General features: G+C 43.4%; 4 protein-coding genes across 4 annotated transcripts; 2 read left to right on the top strand and 2 right to left on the bottom strand. All coding sequences in view use genetic code 11, as the record gives it.

Moving 5' to 3' along the window:
- Positions 1 to 543: 543 nt before the first annotated feature.
- EGR_09835 (Ubiquitin conjugation factor E4 A) lies at positions 544 to 8,090 on the bottom strand (the record flags this gene model as incomplete). Its single annotated transcript, XM_024499084.1, has 13 exons — positions 544 to 661; positions 717 to 874; positions 927 to 1,854; positions 2,862 to 3,064; positions 3,121 to 3,359; positions 4,935 to 5,207; positions 5,285 to 5,657; positions 6,590 to 6,823; positions 6,889 to 7,202; positions 7,268 to 7,415; positions 7,492 to 7,641; positions 7,682 to 7,767; positions 8,003 to 8,090. 13 exons carry the CDS (start codon positions 8,088 to 8,090, stop codon positions 544 to 546), a joined length of 3,312 nt encoding a protein of 1,103 aa, XP_024346504.1.
- Positions 8,091 to 10,185: 2,095 nt separating this feature from the next.
- EGR_09834 (Trafficking protein particle complex subunit 2-like protein) lies at positions 10,186 to 10,772 on the top strand (the record flags this gene model as incomplete). The annotated part of the gene is made up of 2 exons (XM_024499083.1): positions 10,186 to 10,434; positions 10,521 to 10,772. 2 exons carry the CDS (start codon positions 10,186 to 10,188, stop codon positions 10,770 to 10,772), a joined length of 501 nt encoding a protein of 166 aa, XP_024346503.1.
- Positions 10,773 to 12,351: 1,579 nt separating this feature from the next.
- Positions 12,352 to 14,409, top strand: EGR_09833 (hypothetical protein; the record flags this gene model as incomplete). Its single annotated transcript, XM_024499082.1, has 1 exon — positions 12,352 to 14,409. The coding sequence occupies one exon, from the start codon at positions 12,352 to 12,354 to the stop codon at positions 14,407 to 14,409; it is 2,058 nt and encodes a 685-aa protein (XP_024346502.1).
- A 1,194-nt stretch (positions 14,410 to 15,603) lies between these two features.
- EGR_09832 (Cadmium metallothionein precursor (MT-Cd) (Cd-MT)) lies at positions 15,604 to 16,297 on the bottom strand (the record flags this gene model as incomplete). The annotated part of the gene is made up of 2 exons (XM_024499081.1): positions 15,604 to 15,902; positions 16,072 to 16,297. 2 exons carry the CDS (start codon positions 16,295 to 16,297, stop codon positions 15,604 to 15,606), a joined length of 525 nt encoding a protein of 174 aa, XP_024346501.1.
- Positions 16,298 to 19,772: the final 3,475 nt, after the last annotated feature.

Genomic DNA, 19,772 nt, shown 5'->3' with positions numbered 1-19,772 from the left:
TGAAGTGTCATTTCCACAGCATTACTTAAGCTACCCGGAACAAACCGTAAATTGGTGCTGCGCAGGCTGTCTACGCTGACCTAAAGCCTGGTCAGGTGAGAATCACTCGGCTGTTGTCACAGACGGTTTTAATAAATCCTTGCTTTGTGCTGCACCAAACCATTTTAATCCATCTCTTTGAAAGAGTTGACTCAGAGAATAAGGTCAGCCCTGCAGGGCACACCCTCTCTCTGGTCTGGGCTGTGCTCTTCTAGCTAGTAATGTCCCGAATCCTACTAAGGTCGATTTTCGACCTCCAAAGTTGGTATTTGACATAGAAAAAAATCCAATTGAATCGTTCATACATTGACTATCTCGGCGATTTATCTTTACCCATCATTACCGCCGTACCAATTAGTAGCTGTAGTACGAGCAGCGAAAAGAGCTAGATAACTAGTACAACCATCTTCTGCTATATCACAAGTAAGATGTCACAGAGTCGCGCAGTCTGAGCACCACAGTCTGTGAGCACAAAAATTCTTTGTATGATGGTGCACTGCCCATCTACTTCCTCTCCGCTCGCTTCGCTGCCACCCAGGCCTGAATCTTCGCCTTCAACTCTGTCTCCGGTACCACCATCGACATTTCCAGTGGTTGTCGGTTGAAGGGATCCTTCGCGTCACTGTAAGGCGAAACAAGATTATTTAACCATTCAACACTTAGTCATTCATCCCCACCTGAGTAGATGCCGGTAAATAGTTTTCCTGTCGACAATTTTGTTCGATGTCGGCAGCCGAACTGGATCCTCCATCAACTCCCCCATAATTGGGTCACAGAAGTCGTCGGGAGCATCCTCGAAGCCCAACGCGTCCTCCGTCACTGCCACTTGTTCTGCCTTGAAGAAAAAGGGAGGATAATGCTAACCACAGAAGAGGAGAAGTGCCTACTTGAAGGGCTTTCGCGACACAACTGAACTGCTCCACGAATTGTGTGTCTGTAGCGACACGATGCAGAACACGAAGAGCCTGATCCAATAGGTCCGGTGTGTAGGAACGACCGTCGCTGACCACGGCTCGTAGAAACGCCGCTACTGTAGGGCTATTACCATCACCCGACTTATCCAGACCCAGGTTTACGTAGACTCGACAAATCTCCTCCACAAAGAGCTCCGGCCTAAAGCCGTACGTAGACTTGTCCCGAACAATCAATTCACGGCTCTTTGGGCCGACAAGACGGGAGAGGAAGTAGTTGAGCATGCAAGCGATGCGGTCAACAAGAATGGGATGAGTGACCAGACGAGGACAGAGGGAGATGACACGACGTAGAGCAGAGATGTTGTCTAACCCCAGGCTGATGTGATAGCGTGCCAGGCGACTCATGTGCTGGAACATGCTCTCCTCCTCTCGATTAGTGAAGTGTCCACCTTCTGCTTCCCTCTGTCGCTCCTTCTGTTTTAACTGAGCCAAAAAGCCGATAGCTTCGTCAAGCAGAAAGGTAGCGTCGTTGATGAGGAGTGAGAGAAACTGCAGCAGTAGAGGGGGTCGTGAGTCATCGATGTGTTCTACAGCAAGGTCCTCGAGTTGCTTAAATTGTATATCGTAGTCAGCTTTGCCATACCAGAAGCGCAGACAGGCGTACATGGGTCGCCGGTAGTGAAACTTCTCCTCGAAGCTCACGGCCGCTGTCTGGACCATCTCTTGCCGACTGGTATCGGCGTTGGAGTTCTCCACTACGCTGGTGACGCTGTCCAGCGTCGAAGTGGTCGAGTCCGTCCCCGGTGATAATTCGATCGCCACAAAGGCCGTCAGCAGTGCAGCTATGGCGTCCTTTAGACAAGCCGCGCTAGTGGTTGTCATGAGCTCCTCACGTCGAATGCTGCGCAAAGGGAGAGAAACTTCTGCCAGTAGTATACCCTTTTACTCCCTTCTAGTACAAACGACAACTAGGAATACTCGTCGCACCCCCGAAGTGAGCATCCCCTTATTTTCCACATTCTGTAAAGTTCGTTTACTGCTCAATGTATCCGGAAATCTTAATCTTCTTTATCCGCCATAGCTTAGACTCCAAGTTCCTATACCTAGTCCCGGAAGCGGCTTCACTGATGTTGACAACTTTTCATAGATAGTTTGCTACTTCTCTCAAATTTACTCTTGCATACTAAAGAATGATGCTGAATGGTTAAAAGGATAGAAACACTGCACTCAAATTCCATCATCACTGAAGGTACAAGAAGCCTTTTTACCCTGAGCCTGCACATCCTTATACTTCGACTACAATTTGGGGGTGTTAAGTAGCGTAGCGACAAATACCGAGACCACATAAACCCCTTCAGATTACTCCAGATGAAATACGTTAATCTATCGACATAGCACCCTTTATTGTGCTCTCCACTGTTTCCTTGTCATTCTGAATCCTCATGGTGTCAGTTACATCTGACGTGATTGCAGCTTGTCCGATGTCTACGAATTTGGACTCGTCCGGGCTTCCAGCGTCTGAAGACAAAACGGGTTATAGGAAACTGGAATTCGCAACAAGTTTTTATCCCCCTGGACGGAAAGGGCTTACAGATTGTAGTGATGCTTATTTCAACGAGTGTTTCGAAGTGAAATTTCAAATGAAGCATGTCAGACCGACCGGTTCGTCAATTTAATGAGTGCGCACAAAAGGGGGTACACTGAGTGCAGATCTTAAACGCCAGGTCTGGGGGGCCAGTGGATGTGCAGACATGATGTGTGCCGCAAATCTAATAATCGACAACAAAGCCAGCGATCTGCACATTCAACTAACATGATACAAGGCTCCTCTAGTGCCGACTTTACAAAACACAAAGTGCATCTTCCATAGACATGAAAATTGCCAAAAGATGGGTTGAGACAACGTACAATCGTAAACCAGATGCAGTGAAGAGATTTGAGCCAACAGGTCTGCTGTTCCACTCCTCATCGTCACGGAAGGGAATTAGTGCTTCCAGAATTTCCGCCAGGCGTGCTCTTAAGTGCGGATTGGTCAGAGCGAAGGGATGATGCATAAAAACGATCGAAAACTCCAGCAGTGGCTCCAGTGCTACATCAGCGGCTTCAGAGGACTGCAAGAAGAAAAACCAGTTCCGTTATCTGTGCCACTATTTCCGGTAGAAAGTACCTCAATAAAGTCATCATTGAGACGACGCAGGTAGCCAACAATCTCCACGACATTGTCCACGAGGAATTCGGGCAGAAGGGAGAGCTCGGCGGAGTCCCGGCTCGCCAAATCGACTAGCAGACGGCACGTGGTGGCAATGAAGGCCAGGTAGTCGTGCAGTCGGCTGGGACAGCTCAGCACCGCCGTCTGCTCGAGGAAACGCGAGGTGCGCTCGCGCAGACAGTAGTGAATGAAACGGTCTGACAAGTGAAACAAGAAAGTCAGGTGCTCGACCTCTATTCCCACACTCGCACGCACAGAAAGGGGTGGTAACGAAACTGTGCTGTAGAGTTAGAGAATAACAACAACAGGATGGCGCTGTAGTGATAGGGAAGAACTAATGGGACATATGAGTCCCAACGAGGACAGATGACCTTTCTCAGTTTTTGGGCTAGCTAACAAGAAAATAACATTTTGGAATTGCCGAATTCCTTCAAATCTTTCATAATTTACATAAAAAAAGACAAATTATCCACCCTTCATGTAAAAGGTGTGAGCAGAGAGAAGGGTGAAGACTGGGTAGGTGACTGCTTTTGTTTGACAAAGCGATTGCACTTGCATGTGATACAGTCGTCACCTTGAGACAAAGAGGTTTGTGAAATTTCTGCGTAAATTGCATCAAAGAAGAATACATTCGTGGAATGAACATTGTGAACAGATTGTGTTCGGTACGAAAACCAGCACTAATGCCTCTCAAGGGTCCAACCAGCGCGACGGAAATAGAGTGCCTAGCATAAACAGTCAACGACTACTGGGAAAGGGGAGACTCCGAGGTTGTACGAAAGCTGAATGCACGCATCTGATCAGCCGCCTACACCCTAATGCATAACATTCAGACTGGTGGCTAAGCGCTTAGAAGTTTGTTTTCAAAGCCCAAATTTCATTCCCTGCATTGCAAAGAGGAATAACAGCAAAAAACTATCAAATTTAATGAATCCCGAGACAAGGAAGCTTCCTTACTGGCCATATGGAAGGCATGAGGGTTGTCCAAGTAGAATTGGGACTTTTAATTCTTCACTCGTAAGGGAGACATCACTAGTATTTCTAGTATAAACAAGGGTACAAAGTCCCCCGAGTGACTGATGACATACGCATTCGTCAAGACAAAAGGAATTTCCAAGTCGACCGTACGTATATGCGTCACCAGTGATGGTCATGTCGGGCTACAGTCCCGACATGCATGCCTGTGAGCATTCAGCCAGTGTTTGAAGGGTCGAATCACGCAACACAATCATGCACCAAAATGAGTTTCCACGATTTTTAGAAGTCGATGCACGCAGTGTTAAGACAGCTCCCCACTCTCGAGAGGCAAAAAAAATTTGGAAATCGAAATGAGTTTTAGCAAGAATATCCAAGATCTCACACCCTATTGGGTTCAAAAGCCGAAACACCGATCAACACTTCAGCATCGATAGCAAAAAGGAGCAGACTACCCCGTAATAATTCAGCCATACTGACAATTCTCCCCAAGGCAAAGCCTTACCAGATATTATTCAAACAAAAAGGTGAGTAAATGAACAACTAGAAGTTGGTTAATTTCTTTTCAATTACGGTGCCTGGTTTAGCTTTAGTACTTTGTACATCATTTTGGCACCGATTTTGGATGTGGAGCATGATGAAGTTTAAAAAAAAGACAAATCCAATTCGTTAAAGCAGGACAGTCACTGAATGAATACGCTTTGAAACTCTTAAAGTAGTCCTTACGGAACCAGAGACAACAACAATCGTTAAGCATGGCATAAATATGCCTAGGTGGGATTGCCTTCACAACTCACCATCCTGAGAGGAGTTAGAAGAGCCGAGTAGAGAGCCTACCATGAAAGCAGCTGACTCGCCGTCGGACGAACGCAGACTGGCCTCCTGTTCCCATTGGTGTAGCTGACGGTTGGTCTCAAAGTGAAGAGCCAGCAGTGTTGGAAAAGCCAGTCGGAGGGCTGTGTGAGCCAGGAAGAAGAGGTCAGTGAGGAGGGGGAAAGTATCGCTTCCTTTCTCCTCCGCTACCACATCACCTGAATGTTGCCGATTTAGTCTTGTCTCATCCACCAGTTCTAAACCCGGGCACCCACAGGGAAGATGAGTGAAAAGGCTACCAATGACGCGATAATAGTGACGTAGATTGCCTTACCGGGCAAAATGAATTTAGCTTTCTGAGATACCACAAAGGCGGGCCTGATGAGGTTTAACGGTGACTTGGACTGGAAGAAAGCGCCTACAGCAGCAGCCGGGGGAGTGAGAAGGGGCTGACAGAGACGCACCATAAGGCTAGCAAGGTTGTTAAGAAATCCATCACTAGCTAGCTCAAATTGCTGCTCCTGTCGCCGTAGATCGTCGGCACCACCACCCCCAAGAGTGTTGGCTAACTGCTTGCGTGTTCGGTTGGCATGCAAGCAGGAACCGAGCCACCTGAAGAGAGAATTCTTCACCACCTCGCTCTGTTTACCCGTGCGAAGGAGGTTCATGAAGAGCAAGGACAGATTTTTGTCCAACTCTGTGATAAGCTGCATGTGATGGGGAAGAAAAGGGGGAATGGATCAAAAGAGCGGAAAACGGGAGAAGTTTACCAGGAAGCTCATATGCACTGATAACAAAGAGGGTCACTCGACTACTGCCCCGTCTTGAGGAAAAGGCAAATGAGGTCGTGATTTATTATCCGAAATAAGCGGTTGTGAATCCAACATTATACAAAGAAAACCGACTATTGAAAAACTTTACCATTATTAGCTGTCGATTCTTAATACATAGCAGTTAAGCAGTTGAGACAATTTTATTAAGAATAATTGACCAAAGCAAAAGTCCCGAAGAAATGTTAGCTGGGGTCTTTGTTTACCAGTCTACTATGGTCTCTAAACAAGTAACCGAGAAAATTACAACATTCAATGGTGAAGAATCCTCTCGCATCCGCTACTTCGGGACCGCACACATCGAGAGGAAATGCATACGTAAAAAATTAATCACAATTAGAAATATTATTTCAGGAAGGGAAATTCGAAGCAAATTTCCTGAATATATAGCAGTAAAAATGAGCCTTCGGTAGAATCAACCTCGGGAATCCACACACATTACCATGATTCGGTTGAATCAGCAGTAAATGGATCTCACCAACTCAAAATACATCACGAATTAAATCCTCAAATCTATACTGGTAGTGGACTGAGAACACCGAAGAGGCTAACACATTCACCATCGGTGCTGCAGTGCCGATTATTCTTGTTCTCAGATCAAGAACATCCTACAATAATTTCACGTTTATAAACTCAACCAATCTACTTGGAACAATAATTCGATGAAATCTTTTAACATCAACCGATAGAGAACACATCGCATCCTTATAATGCCAGGCCCAGACAGGAAGACTGGATTGCCTCATGTATTCGGTGCTTATAGCAGATGTGTCAAGCATTACCACGATCGAAAATTTGGAGTGACTAACCTGCCAGATAGTAGATTTATCCGCATCCACGGATGGTTTGATGGGAACCTGGTCTGTGAAGAATTCACCAGCCCAAGTGTTGCCACCGGTGCTGGACTCAAGCAGAGAGGTCTGAATTGATTGCAGTGGAAGGAGAGGACTTGCAATCAACAGGCGACCCAGGAGACCGTCCTCGTACCTCCAACCTTGCTGTGAGGCACTGTCAGTCTCCGGAAAGGAAAACTCCAACAGAAGCTGAAACAGCGAACCAGTTAATGCGGGGACACTAAAAGGAATCCAGGGAAACAATCGGTTCATACTTCCGCAGTCACGGGATACTTCGCCAAAAGAATGCAGGCATTGAGAAGGCCATTTCTGTCAGTCTGAAAGAGGAGACGAGCCTTCCTGCCAGGGTGAGGAAGAGTGTCACGTCGCGTTAGCCGACGCAGCAGATGCTGGAGTGGGTCAGTGGAGGGGTTTGTTGCAGAATCTAGTGGATCCTCACCTAACTCTCGCAATTTCCTTAACAAATTTCTGACGAGGGGTCTGATGGGCGTAATAAGACTTCCATCTTCATAGACAGTTGTGATGCCAAGGAGAAATGCATCGATGGCGGCAACATTGTCTGGATCAGCTGTTGGTAAAAAAATTAATGATTTCAAATAAATAACCCCAAATTACGACCTGAAAATAACTTACAGTGTGGGTGTGTATATGTTATGAGAAGGTTAAGAAGACTCTGAGCTGCAGTTTCAACCTCCATTTCAACATCTAACAGCAGACAAAGTGAGGCCTGCCTAAAGATTTGAGTCTGACATGCCTTCGCCATTTGTACATTGAACTCTTGCTATAGCAATGGAAAAAACGAAATAAATCAGCAACTTCAACTACTCAGATGGAATAGTAGATTAGGGTAGGCGTACCTTTGAATGCATGAAGTGTAGGGAACGACGAAAGCTTTCAAACAAATAGGTGATGGGATCAAGTTGGAAGGCAGGATCAGATAAGGGGGAAGATTTGGGACAAATGCGTTCTGCTGGAATATTTCTCATTTGAGATCGTTCAAAGAGAAGCTGGAAGTTTGGATAAATTATTAAAAACTGAAAAACGTACCTGCTCCAGTGTTTCAATGGTGAAATATCCATCAGAAGTCGTCAAATCACCCCCAAAAAGCATCGAGGGGTGACTACTTGCGTACTCTAAAACAATAATGGAAAGGTTTGTTGCATACAGATGACGATGAGAACAAAAAACGAATCAGTCTCAGCAAACAAATACAATTGTTTATACAGATGGACAGGAGACTGCACCACCCTCCCACACAGAAGACCAGCCAGTTTTACTTAAATCATATCAACAACAAAAGCGACAGCATCTAAGACCCAATAGAAGCAAGCTGACTGAAAACTAATCACAACAATAACACCAGCGAACCTTGCTTAGATGTGACTAGAAAAGTCTGTTCAATGATTTCGCTGGTGGCATGAAGTTCCGCCAGGACGTTGGGTGATTTCGGGAGCATTTCAGATAGGGGAACTCTTGAAAGTGAACTGTCCACAAACCAGCGACACCGAATGATCAGCCAACGCTAAACAGTGCTATGTGAAATAGTCGGCCAATCAGCAAGCTATTTGTGAGTTGGCTCAACAAACTTAACTTTCAAAAAGAGAAAAAATTAGGCATACAAAATGTAATAGTTGCATTTCTGTCCGGTAATTATTTTGTCATTTAGTGAGTGTAGTTTATTAAAAACAAGCGCATACAGAAGTTCTGTAACAGAATAAGGTGTAATTTATCAATGTTTTCGTATTTACTACGTGGATTTGATAAAAATTACCGCATAAGTAAAATTTATTACGCTGACTGTGAAGGAGCATTGTGACCAGAAAAATCCCTTAAAATTCAGAATTGAGCATATTTCGTCTCAAATGTTTACTAACCTTAGGAAAACAACAAATTGCTAACAAAATAATCCACTTATAGATACGGTTTGTAATGAGTTTAACGTTTGTAGCATCAGCCCTTGTATTCGTTCTCTTGGAACGACTGGACGGATTGGGTAGGCGCATTTGTTGGAATAGATTACAAGCAAGGTACAGTGATCAGCTTTGTGCTAGTTCGGAAAACTCCATTTTTAACAATAGATGGTGTCCGGTCTGTCATGTGATTCATATTCACTAAATGCTTCTCACCTAAAAGGTTTCTTTAAACAAACATACAACAAACTTTCAGGATAGAGTTCGCCTTTGGGTAAATGCTGCTTTAAAGAAAAGGGAACGAAATTTGTGCTTTAGCATGCCTGAATTGGTGCGATATTAGTAGCCAAGGATAGTAGAAACAACGTTTTGCCGGTTTTTTACTTTTAGTTTGATTACGTGCGCACCCATATCCCTGAAGTTTGTACTTCCACTCGAGGTCATGGTTTCTGGGCATGCTAGCAAAGTATCCATTATTTGTTCAACACACCGCCTTGTTCCAAAAGACTTAATGCGTCGTCTTTATACATTCCTCAAGCAGCACCGCTTATGGGGAGTGCCAGTAGCCCCAAGCCTTTCTGCACGTCAGTATTTCAGGTTCTACCCTAATTGTAGCGTCTCGAGACTTCCTGAAGGCGAAAGAAGACACAATGCTCGGGCAGAAAATATATATATTCAGCGCAGAGAAGTTGTCTAAACTACTGGCATGGCCCGAAGGCCAGCCTACCCAGCGAGGTACAGGAAGGCTAATTCAAAAGTACAAAATTGGTGCCTCACCAATACCGAGGGATAAACCACCATCGTATTACACTATGACTTCAGTCGTCTTTAGGGATGTCCCGAGGGCGCCATACTGCTAATAGCCATGCAAAAACTAAAAGCGGTGCAGTGGGCAAAACTTGCTTACTTGAACATCTTGCAAAGTAATTTAGAGAATTACGGCAAATTTTTTTAAAGCTAGTAATTAGTGGATTCTAGATGCACAGCAGACAAGAACATCCTAAAAAATTGAATAAAGCTAATTATTGGTACTTAAATGACGAAGAAGTATTGGCTTGTTAAAATAAGAAATAAAACTAAATGCTGGTAATATGATGCACAGATCACGTTTTAATGTATGCCTGTGGGCAATCATAGACTAAGCAGATACTAATTGTAGAAGTTTAACAAACATAGTCTGTATGGGCTTTGGATTAGGCATTTAAAGATTGAGGTAAGGTTGAGATTGCGATTGAACATTAAATAGTTGCTCTCCGCCTGGTTAATCTGTTACAAATTAGCATTTTAGCGCATTCCTTGTATACCTCTTCCCATTTGGTCTCTAAACCCTGCATAAAGACAGTCTGATAATTTTAATGAAAATGAGTACAGGTTAAAGGGGGGCTAAGGTTCCCAGCTTTACCCTAGCCTCGGGGAAATCTGAAAACTCCTTTTATATAAAAATTCTTCCCCCTTTTAACGCTTCCTATCTAACGGCGCATTCATTTAGTACTGTTAACATTTCAAGGGTGTTTTAGATGAATTTTGGCACATTTGTTGTAACAGTTTACATTTTGAGATGTACTATTAAGGTTCCCGCCCTTTCAACTCACTTTTATGCTGCCTTAGCCTGCGGGTTTTGTGGGGCCGTGCTTCGGAAGGATGTGCGAATGTGTTGCCGTAATTTCTAGCAAAAACAGCCCATTGTTTTTTAAAACATCAAATCCAGATGAATTTCTGTCAAATCAATTCCGTGTTTACGGTTCACTCGACATAGTTGAAGAAAAACTTGCCAGACTCTCTTCGAGGTCGTCTTATGGTGACAAGGAAATGACGAACAATTATTTGGGAATGCTGTACCCTATCGACGATCATTATGTCTACGGATATGTAACGAATACTAACATTAAAGTGCGTTGATAATGTTAGGCATTTTGTCCTTGTAGTAACTTTGGTTCGCGATTGGCAATAGAATGTATAAAAGCAGTATTTTTTAGTTTATCTTAGTTCAGGAAGCTCATTCTACAGTGAATGACTTGCTGAAGTCAAACACAGCAGCACAGGTGGACAGTCAGGTGAAAAAGACATTTGAAACCCTCCACGACGCCTACGTGGACCTTGTCTCCTCGCCCTTCTACATCCCGAATACTCCCATCGATCCATCCACGTCTGCTGCCACCAAGAAGTTTGAACGTGTTGTCGATGAAATCCTTAAGCGCTCTGCAAACACTATGATTTCCAAATTGTAACATTCTCGTGTTTTTTGGGTAACTTGTCAACATTCTTGCGTCATATTTGTAAACTGGCATTCTTGTTTTGTACCCTACATGATTTGTAAATAGACGTTTGGCTTTAAAAAATCTGTTTAATTATAGTTGCTCTATTGTGGCAGCCTTTCGTATTTAGGCTTCTCTCTGGTAGTGGTCCAGTGAGATTTTAGTTTTTCTACTTTCTAAGGCCTTTTTCAGTTTTTGTTGACTCATTGGGAAGTTTTGGTTACTCGTTTATGCACTGCAGCACTTATGGCTTCTGCCTTTATAAAACTGCTTTGAAGTGGAACAAAGTTTTGTGAACCAGTCATGCTTGTCTATAAATCTTTTACCCCTCCAAGGGGTAAATCAGGTCCAGCAATGCTTAGTGATGTTTTTTGGTCTATAAGGAGGTCTAATACTTGAAACTCACTAGTTAATCATTAAAAAGCCTATCGTATTCCTTATCAGCTTCCATTATTAACTGTTTTTATGACGGATTGGATTTATCTCTGTTGGGGGTGCTGCTCTACTGAAAGCTGTTGTAGTTGCATGACCTTATGCCTTTTGTAACGTTCTGAGTCTTCTTTGAGTTCGTGGCGCCACTATTATAGTACGAAAGGTTTGCGATGACATGGGTATGGCCAGGTCATATCGCTCAAGCGGTGGTGCAAGTTGTGGAGACTGAAGAGCCAACTTAGTTAAACTGGCATTAAATCGTCATCAAAAGTAACTTCTCCGGGCTATTATTTTGCACCTGTATCTTCTTCCCACTATTTTTACTTCAATACCTTCCAGCGGTCAATCTAAACTCGTTCATTCCCTGTATGTGTGTAGAGGTACCATTCGTTTTCATCAGTTATAGAGTAACTGCAGAGGTCTCCATGATGGATGCTTCTAGTTGTTTCACCTGTGGTATCGCTGGTGACATTTCGGCTGTGATGCTTGTACCTTTCTTGGGAGACTCGAGATTGGAGTATTCACCAAAAATCTGCCTGTCCTCAATTGTCGTTTCGGAGTGGATCTCCACAGCTTCAACCACACGTGGGCAGATGGCCTCCTCATGTTAGGTTTCCGGTTTGTCATCTCGACAAGAAAATCGGAATAGCTGTCTTTCTGGGTCCGGTCCGCTTGAGGATATTGCCAAAGTGGCTTGCTGAGCCTTTTTTGAGGTTGTAGTGAGCCGCACCAATGAAGGGAGGAGGCGCATTATTTGCGCACAGAAGTGCTGGTAGGTTGTGGTGATTGCCACTGAGACGGAGGTGCAAACCGCGGGACCGAAGAGTTGGCGTAGTTAAATATGCAGTCAAACGAATATCTAACCAATGCATTATTTTGACAGCCGAAAATAATTACTAGAGGAAGATCCTTACTGTCTTGCGGTTTAGTTTGCTCCGATAGCCTTGCGTGCCCTAGATAATTACAATACATCTAGCACGCACGTTGTTAGGACTAGGGAAAACACAAGCATAGTCTTGCAGGTTTCATGCCTACCGCTTCTAGAATCTTTCTATTCAAAGGTATGGTCGATAAACACGTGATGGGTTGATATGAACAACCGAACCTGGTAGAAATAGGGATGACATCAGTGACCATTAGTGGTGCAAGTCTTTTGTTCCATTCGAGTGACAGAACTCGATCTGACCTTGAAAATACTTCCTTCTCTGAAATCGACCATGACAAGGTTGTCAAAGAGGTGACAATTAGGTGGGAAACTGTAGTAGTGGGAGGTGTGCCACAGGGAGATACTCAATTGTACACCACGACCTACACTCACATTCCTCCGCTCGCCCAGGAGACCCCTGAAGATCCAGATCTACCACCCAGCTTTCGCGATCCGTTAAGGCACCTCCACCTCAATGTGGATAAATACTACTACCACGATGATGCGGACAGCAGTTTGAATAAGGTAGAGACGAGGAAACACGGATCGGGAAGAGTACGGTTTAGCGTAAACTTCGGAGTTCGACATCAAAAACGATTTCTGCATACACCACCGAATAAGTACCTTCCAATTCCTCCGTTGGTGCGTACGCCCTACTTTTATGCATACGGAAGGTGTCCCGTGTGTGCTGGAAATGTGTCCCCCGTGGAGCATTCTAAAGGACAAGGTCTAATTCCCAGAAGCAGTCGAGATTCATTTAAGGTCGTGGCAAATTTTACCAAAAACGGTCCGCTTGATCACCTAGAAGGGAAAAACAAAGTTCAGATCGACGATCTGAGCCGACGAATTAGTTTGCACCACCTCAAGTCGCGTGTTTCTGAGGCGATGAGCGGCCCAAAACCACACCTCCATTTACAGCACGGTGGGTTAGAGGAGGGTGTGAAGGCGCATCGCAGGCTTTCCGGACTCGCCCTACCACAAACTGATCCATTTCACAACAAAAATGAGGGTATCCCATCATTCGCATCAGCAAGGCAGCTCACTTCTCGCTCTAAGTGTACCAAAACGAGTTTCAGAAGGACCATTCTTAGTGATTTGCATCGTTTTAAACCTAGGTACCAGCTGAAACCCCATATAGATGATTTCAAAGATGCCGTCCCAGGTGGAGTAATTCTTGCGTCAAAGTTGAAAGATTATGATTGTCATGTACCGTTAGTAGGTGTGGATACTACGATGATGCGTGAGTTGTACACAGCCACCATTCTTAGGGATCACGTTCTCAACAGACTGTATCACCGTAGGAACTTCCGGAACCTTCCACCTGAATTCCAATACTTGCGGAAGGTCAATTTCTTGGAGTTCTTGCAAGCGAAATCTTGGATGACTGTAGACAGTGAGATTGATCGCGATCGCCATCTCCGTCTTTTGACAACTGACAACTCCAATTCCATATTGGATGAGATTGCCAATCACTTTTATGAATGCGATTTCGCTGAGCTGCATGTCTTCACGAATTGGCTTGATTCAGCGAAGGCGGATGAGACACTGCTTCAGTTGAAGACTTGTAAGGAAATTAAAAAATTATATCTCTTGATGGGTGAAGAGCTAACTAGATCGAACTTAGGTCTCGGGGGAACAACTCGGATGGAACTCCTGATTGTCCTAGCCACGTCAATCAACAATCAGAGACTGCGACACTGTTTGTGGGGCCAGGTGCGTTGTTGGTTGGATCCACTGATTGGAGGTCTCTTCTCCACCTCGAAGTGTGTTCGAGAAGAATCCTGCTACACCTTGGCCTACATGTTCAGCATTAACTCTCTGGCAGAGGATATTCGGCACCTCCTTTCCTACGACATTCCCTATGATGTGACTTGGAATGTCCTAAAGGCTATGGATCTATTCCCCGAGACCTTCATGACCTACTTCCTCCTTCTTGGCTATATGTTGGAAGGCTGCTCTTCTTTCAGCATTCTCAACTGCATCATGGAGAGAGCTGCACTTTGTAGCAATCCACTGATACAAAAACGGTGGCCGCTGTTTGTGTACTATGCGATCAAGCATTGGAATGCAATGTACCTCCGTGTGGATCCGGTTAATCCAGCTTTGCTGATGGAGAAGATGACTCTTGCCGCCATGAATCCCCTGACGCGGAAGGCTGCGAAGATGGCGTTAGTGGCTCTGGCCAAGAAGTTTGATAAATCGGTAGGTGCGGTGACACATTTTGATCCCGTATGGACTCGAGAGGAGGAATAGCTGTAGCTCCTTTATAAAACGGATGGGTTTGCACATTACTATCTTCATTTAAATTTTGCTTAAAGGGGTTGCAAAAAAAGGCCGACTTTCACCTTATTCGACTATTAAAATAAGTGTCAAATTGGTTAAATTTTGGGGAGGGCTCTCTGCAGTGGCTTAACGCTGTTTGCATCGGCAAGAGCCCTCTTGGTGCCACCTACAACTTCTCTTTTATTGGAAATCCCCACGAGGTGTTGCTCAAACCTCAGGCGACTCGAGTTTGCTTGTTTGAGGAATCGAGATGCAGTCATAGAACAGAGTACGGTCTGAAACTGGTATTAGCAATGCAGTTGTGCCGGTAAATTACTTGAGAGTGAATATGTTACGTTTTTCTTTCCAAAAGGTTGCGTGGCATGACTGATTAGACTAATGGGAAATTAGCGTGTGTAGTTGAGCAAATCGTCTACCCCTACCTCAGCAGAATAAATCCCAAAAGTTGCTAATCAAATGTCCTTTATGTCATGCAGTAGCTACCTTTCTCTCTTTCTGGCTCCCAATATTTCCTCAGATGATTGCAACCTTCTCCTGAAATATGACAAACACACGAGAAGTAGAATTGACAGCAAAGAAATAAGGTGAGATGAGTGAAACCAAGGTGGCCAGAAATAGATTGTTTAGCTTTTGAGAATAAGACGTCTTTTCGAAAGGGAATTCCCAGCAAAAAAGAATTATGCATTTTAGTGGCTGTTACTTTAATGTGACTATCAAAAATTCTTTGGTCTTCATTATAAAATACGTGGCTTTATGACACCCAAAATCTCACACTCTAGCGACTCTATTCAAAAGGCGTATTCAGCACTCTTTAATTAAAAGTTGGAAAAGTCCTTTATGCACTCTTTTTGCTAAACCAATTCTAAATATTTTTTCGCTGTTGCTGATACGTATTGGTTAGTAATTTCACTACTAAATTGTGAAAACATTGGGGAATTAAAATAAGTACAATATGCCAAAATTGGATCCTCAAAGAGTCGCGCAACTATTCCTCATGAAGGAAGACTGCATATTCTATTAGTAAACTTATACAAGGTGTCAAAAATTTGTCTCCTGCGTAACTATGAAATGATGCAGTAGATGTTACTGTAAAAGAAAGTAGGTTGTGTTAATCTTAGAAGATAGTGATGAGTAAAAAAACTGTATTTTGCAAAATATTCCGATTCACACATTGACATTATTGAAAGGGAAGGAAACTAGTGTGATCAATGTAACGAAAGTGTACTGGCGCTGCGTCAGGAGTATAGTTAAGGTCAACAATGTGGAAAAGGTAAAAAGAAAAGGAGATAACTTTTTTGTCCCGGCATGATTGCATCCCTGCTTGTTGTTGCAGTAACAATAGCGAGCGATGACCCGTTGTGTCCCCTCAACCGTATGGCACCAACGCCCCTCCTCTCCGCCTATTTCGCCTTCAACTGCACAATTCCTTTCGATACGTCGGATCCACTGTCTATCGTAATAAACTTTAAAAAAACCAAAAGACGGTCTGTCTAACTAAAAACAAGTAAATTTGTGTAGTTTTGTGCTTAAATCTTGCGTTAGGTAGTAAATACTACGTATTCCTACAGATTATTAATTAGTCAAAGTGTACAAAGGACCGGTGCAAAAAAAACCATGCACAAAATTACATACATTCAACTATTTTCTTCATGCAGCGCGTGTAATTCTGCCCGTTGTTTTGACAAGGTTCCAGAATGAAGGTACGGTTGTCGAATGGATCACCACAGTGTGGCTGTGTTCGAGAGTTGCACTGATAACACTTAAGTTTGGGACCGAAACCCAAGTCTTGAGCACTGCAAACTGCAACGATACATATTAAATGCAGTGTTATACCAAGAAGTGACGCATTTAATGCCATAGCATCCGGCGAACGCAGGACTGCCGCATTCAAGAAAGCCCCTCTTTAACAAATAAATACATGCTGATAAGTTAAAAAAAACAAGGCCGCACAAATAAAAAAATTAAAAGTAAGCATTTCGAAATAATTATATTATTTGTATCTACACCACAGTTATTTTTAATGACAAAATGGTCCTTTGGGTTGCAATGCGCCGACGCTAAATTACAGAGTTCGACTGTTTGTGATCCATATTTGAATGCACACAGTTTTACTTAGCAATCAGCACTTTTAGGCTCTTTATTGATAAAAGTGTGTGGTCGGCAAAGGCTTGAAATAAATTCTGTGATATTGAACTTTATACAAAAACCACTTCTGGAGGGTTTTTGTGGCTCGGAATAACAATTTGGCTCAAAGAGTCAAAACTGACCTAGATTTTGGTCTATAAACAAGACTCTTTTCATTAATTTTGGTGTTATCTAATGATCAAGGAGTTTTTGGCACCCAGTTGATCTAGTGAATATACCCGCAAAGACTTTGAGTTAAGTTGTACGCTGTTTCATTGCTCTCTATTTATGTTATTACATTCTTTGTGCCTTACCTACTTTACTTACTATGTTTAAAACATATCTTAATTTCTAAAACCTTGCATCTGCATCGATGTGAATCTTTTTAGCCACATAAAGCACATCAGTACAATAGGACTTGTTATCTATGCCAAAAGTGTTGCGAATTCACAGGGGTTTCTAAAGGATCGCGCTGCACCAATTGAATGTTTTCAGGTATACTCCGCCGTCGAGTTAAGTATTAAACTAAAGCCTGAAAAAGCTTATGCATCAAAATTGTCATTCAAGTTTTTTGATTTGGTAAATTCAAGTACAGATGGATAATTAATGACCAAAATAAGTGTTTCAAAAACCCCTCTCCTCTTTAGCGAACTGCAAAACAAAGACATATCTTGAATTTCCAAATGACAATTTTTGAACATTCCTACAATTACTTAAAATAGCTGATGGATGAATACAGGATGGATACGGGATGGACGGATAGAGGACCGATGGATACAGGAAGGATGGATATAAGATGGATAGATGTAGGATTGATATAGGATGGATGTACGATGGTTGGATGGCTATAGGTTGGTTGGGTGGATGAAGAGTGGATAGAAATTTTGTGAGGTAGATGAAACGATAAATATCGGACTTAGCACACCCATGGGGAACGACTGTTCTTTAGCTTGATTGTCAGTTTGCTGACTTCGTTCCCCAAGGCTGAGTTGTCATTTGACACTTGCATTAAGTGCAGCATCTTCCTCACCGAATGGCTGCATTTCTTTTCTCCCCTTCAACATTTTTCAACGTGTCAAACGAGGAGCCTTACTCCGAGCCACGAAAGTGACTGATTATGCAAATTGTTGTGGGCTTCGTCACATTTCATTTACGTGAGTCTATTTTGCATCGGATAACACAGGTCACCGTCAAATACTGCCGCTCTTCTTTCCTTGTTTTTTTTTTACGACTAAAATATCATTGATAAGGAAGAGAAATGCTAATTTATTGCAGATAGTCGAGGTACTCTTTTGTTCTTTCACTGCGCCCTGGCTATTCATTCATGACCATGCCCTTTCAGGGCGTTTCAGGAAATACTTTTGTCACATTGGGAGAACTTATTATCACACTAAGAGAGGCTGAATGCGCCACAGTATACTATTCCCCCGATTTGTGCCCTACTTCTTTGTTTAAAATGGAACAGGAGACAGTAAAATATGAGTAAAGTCAGCAAGATACGTCACGCACTCCTCCATTACACGGCTAGATTGCGTGTTCCCTTTAATACTGCTGCGGCGGTAAGAGCACGGCGAGGGAGTTTAGCCCGCAACTAGAGGTGCACCAACTAATTCACCGATTTCTTTGATTGTAAAAGGCAAATTCTGCAGTCTCAACTCTTTTCCACCGACAATGATCTTAATTTCCACCTCATTCCCTTCCTTTCGCCGTAGTCATGACTAGAGTTAACTGAAAAAGCAGAGCACATTATTCAAGTCAATTCGGCACCTTGTACACTGCAAATAAAAAAGAGGATGATACTATGGAAACACCACACGCTGTAGTCAAAGACAAGTACATCCTCTTACGAGTGCCAATAGGTGGCCCCCACGTCATCTGTAGTAGGCCATCAGACACTGTTCAGGTCAGGTGAAGGAGGTCTTTAAATCTAAGCAGTGAATATTCGTGTCTGCGGAAGACTTTGAGTTGAGGTTTAAGGTGATGGAGGGTGAAGACGAAAACGGTGGTAGCACCGACAGCCATTCCTGTGAACACTCAGCCATTGAGAGAAACGCCTAGTTTAACAAGAGGGTAATTTGTCAGCAGGAGCGGCGGACCTCGGCATTCTCGATAATGCCAAGCCATATCCCAGAAGGGCGTCAAACCAGAGTTGCTTCTTCTAATGTGTGTAACAATCACAGGGAGATTGATAAAATCTCCAAGCCCAAAAAGTCCTTGTTTAAGACGAAGCCCTCTACAGTCTTTATTTAATGAGCCTTGCAGCAGGGTAAGAAGAAAATTGGCTAGCCACGCACGACTGTTCATATGACGCACCCCCGAAAAGCGAATTTGATCCCACATTTTTAATAAAGGAACTATCATTCAGCCATTTCCATTAACATTCCGGAACTTTGTGCCAAACACCTGCCCTTACATTTCAAGCATCTCTAACGTCCAGTTTTGCCTCCCACAAAGAGGAAAAAGTGAAAATATAGGCCGAACCTCCTCCCCTCTCCCCAGCCGTAGTCAAAGGTCAGACCCGTGGCAGGTGCACATTGGAATATCAGCCCAACCACTGAATGACAAGTGACATAATGAGGAAGATCTACTGAGTGGGATTGAGAAACAGTAATATCACTTGAACTTTTGTTCAAGCATTTGAGTGAAGAAAAAGTCACAACCATTGAGCCCGATCACTTTTCACATTCCTTATTTTGAGGCTTGCCTGTCTACAAAACTCAACAATTGCAGAATACAGCCCACCTGGTGGTGTTAGGAGAACAATATTCCCCATTTAAGCTTCAACATGACCGTCATCCTGTTTAATCACCAAGGCGCCATCAGGGCTTCAAAAGTGTCTATTTATACCAAAGAGGAGATCCTCATAAGTACTTTTAACAACAAATGGAAAGGATTGCTGCCATGGCGATGCTACACCTAGCTCTTAGTGACATGTAGGCGCTATAAATAGCCTTTATAGCCGATCCACATGTCGTAGACCCACCCAGTCCAGACACGGTTAATAAAGTAGATGTGCAACAGTGATGGCGGAGTGAATGTGGTGATAAAGGAAATTTCTTGGGTACCGATGGCAACGTAAACCAATGGAACGGCCTTCTAGGTGGTAGATACCCACAAAAAGGATTAAAGAAATAATAACGGACCAACTTTTTTCTACCTTATATTTCTATAAACTTCTCTATCTCGATTTAACTCCAACGCCGTGCAAA

This window comes from Echinococcus granulosus (assembly GCF_000524195.1).
Source record: "Echinococcus granulosus chromosome Unknown EG_S00170, whole genome shotgun sequence".
Classification (NCBI taxonomy): Eukaryota; Metazoa; Platyhelminthes; class Cestoda; order Cyclophyllidea; family Taeniidae; genus Echinococcus; species Echinococcus granulosus.
The sequence above is the reverse complement of the archived record's forward strand: the minus strand, read 5'-3'. Positions and strand labels throughout refer to the sequence as shown.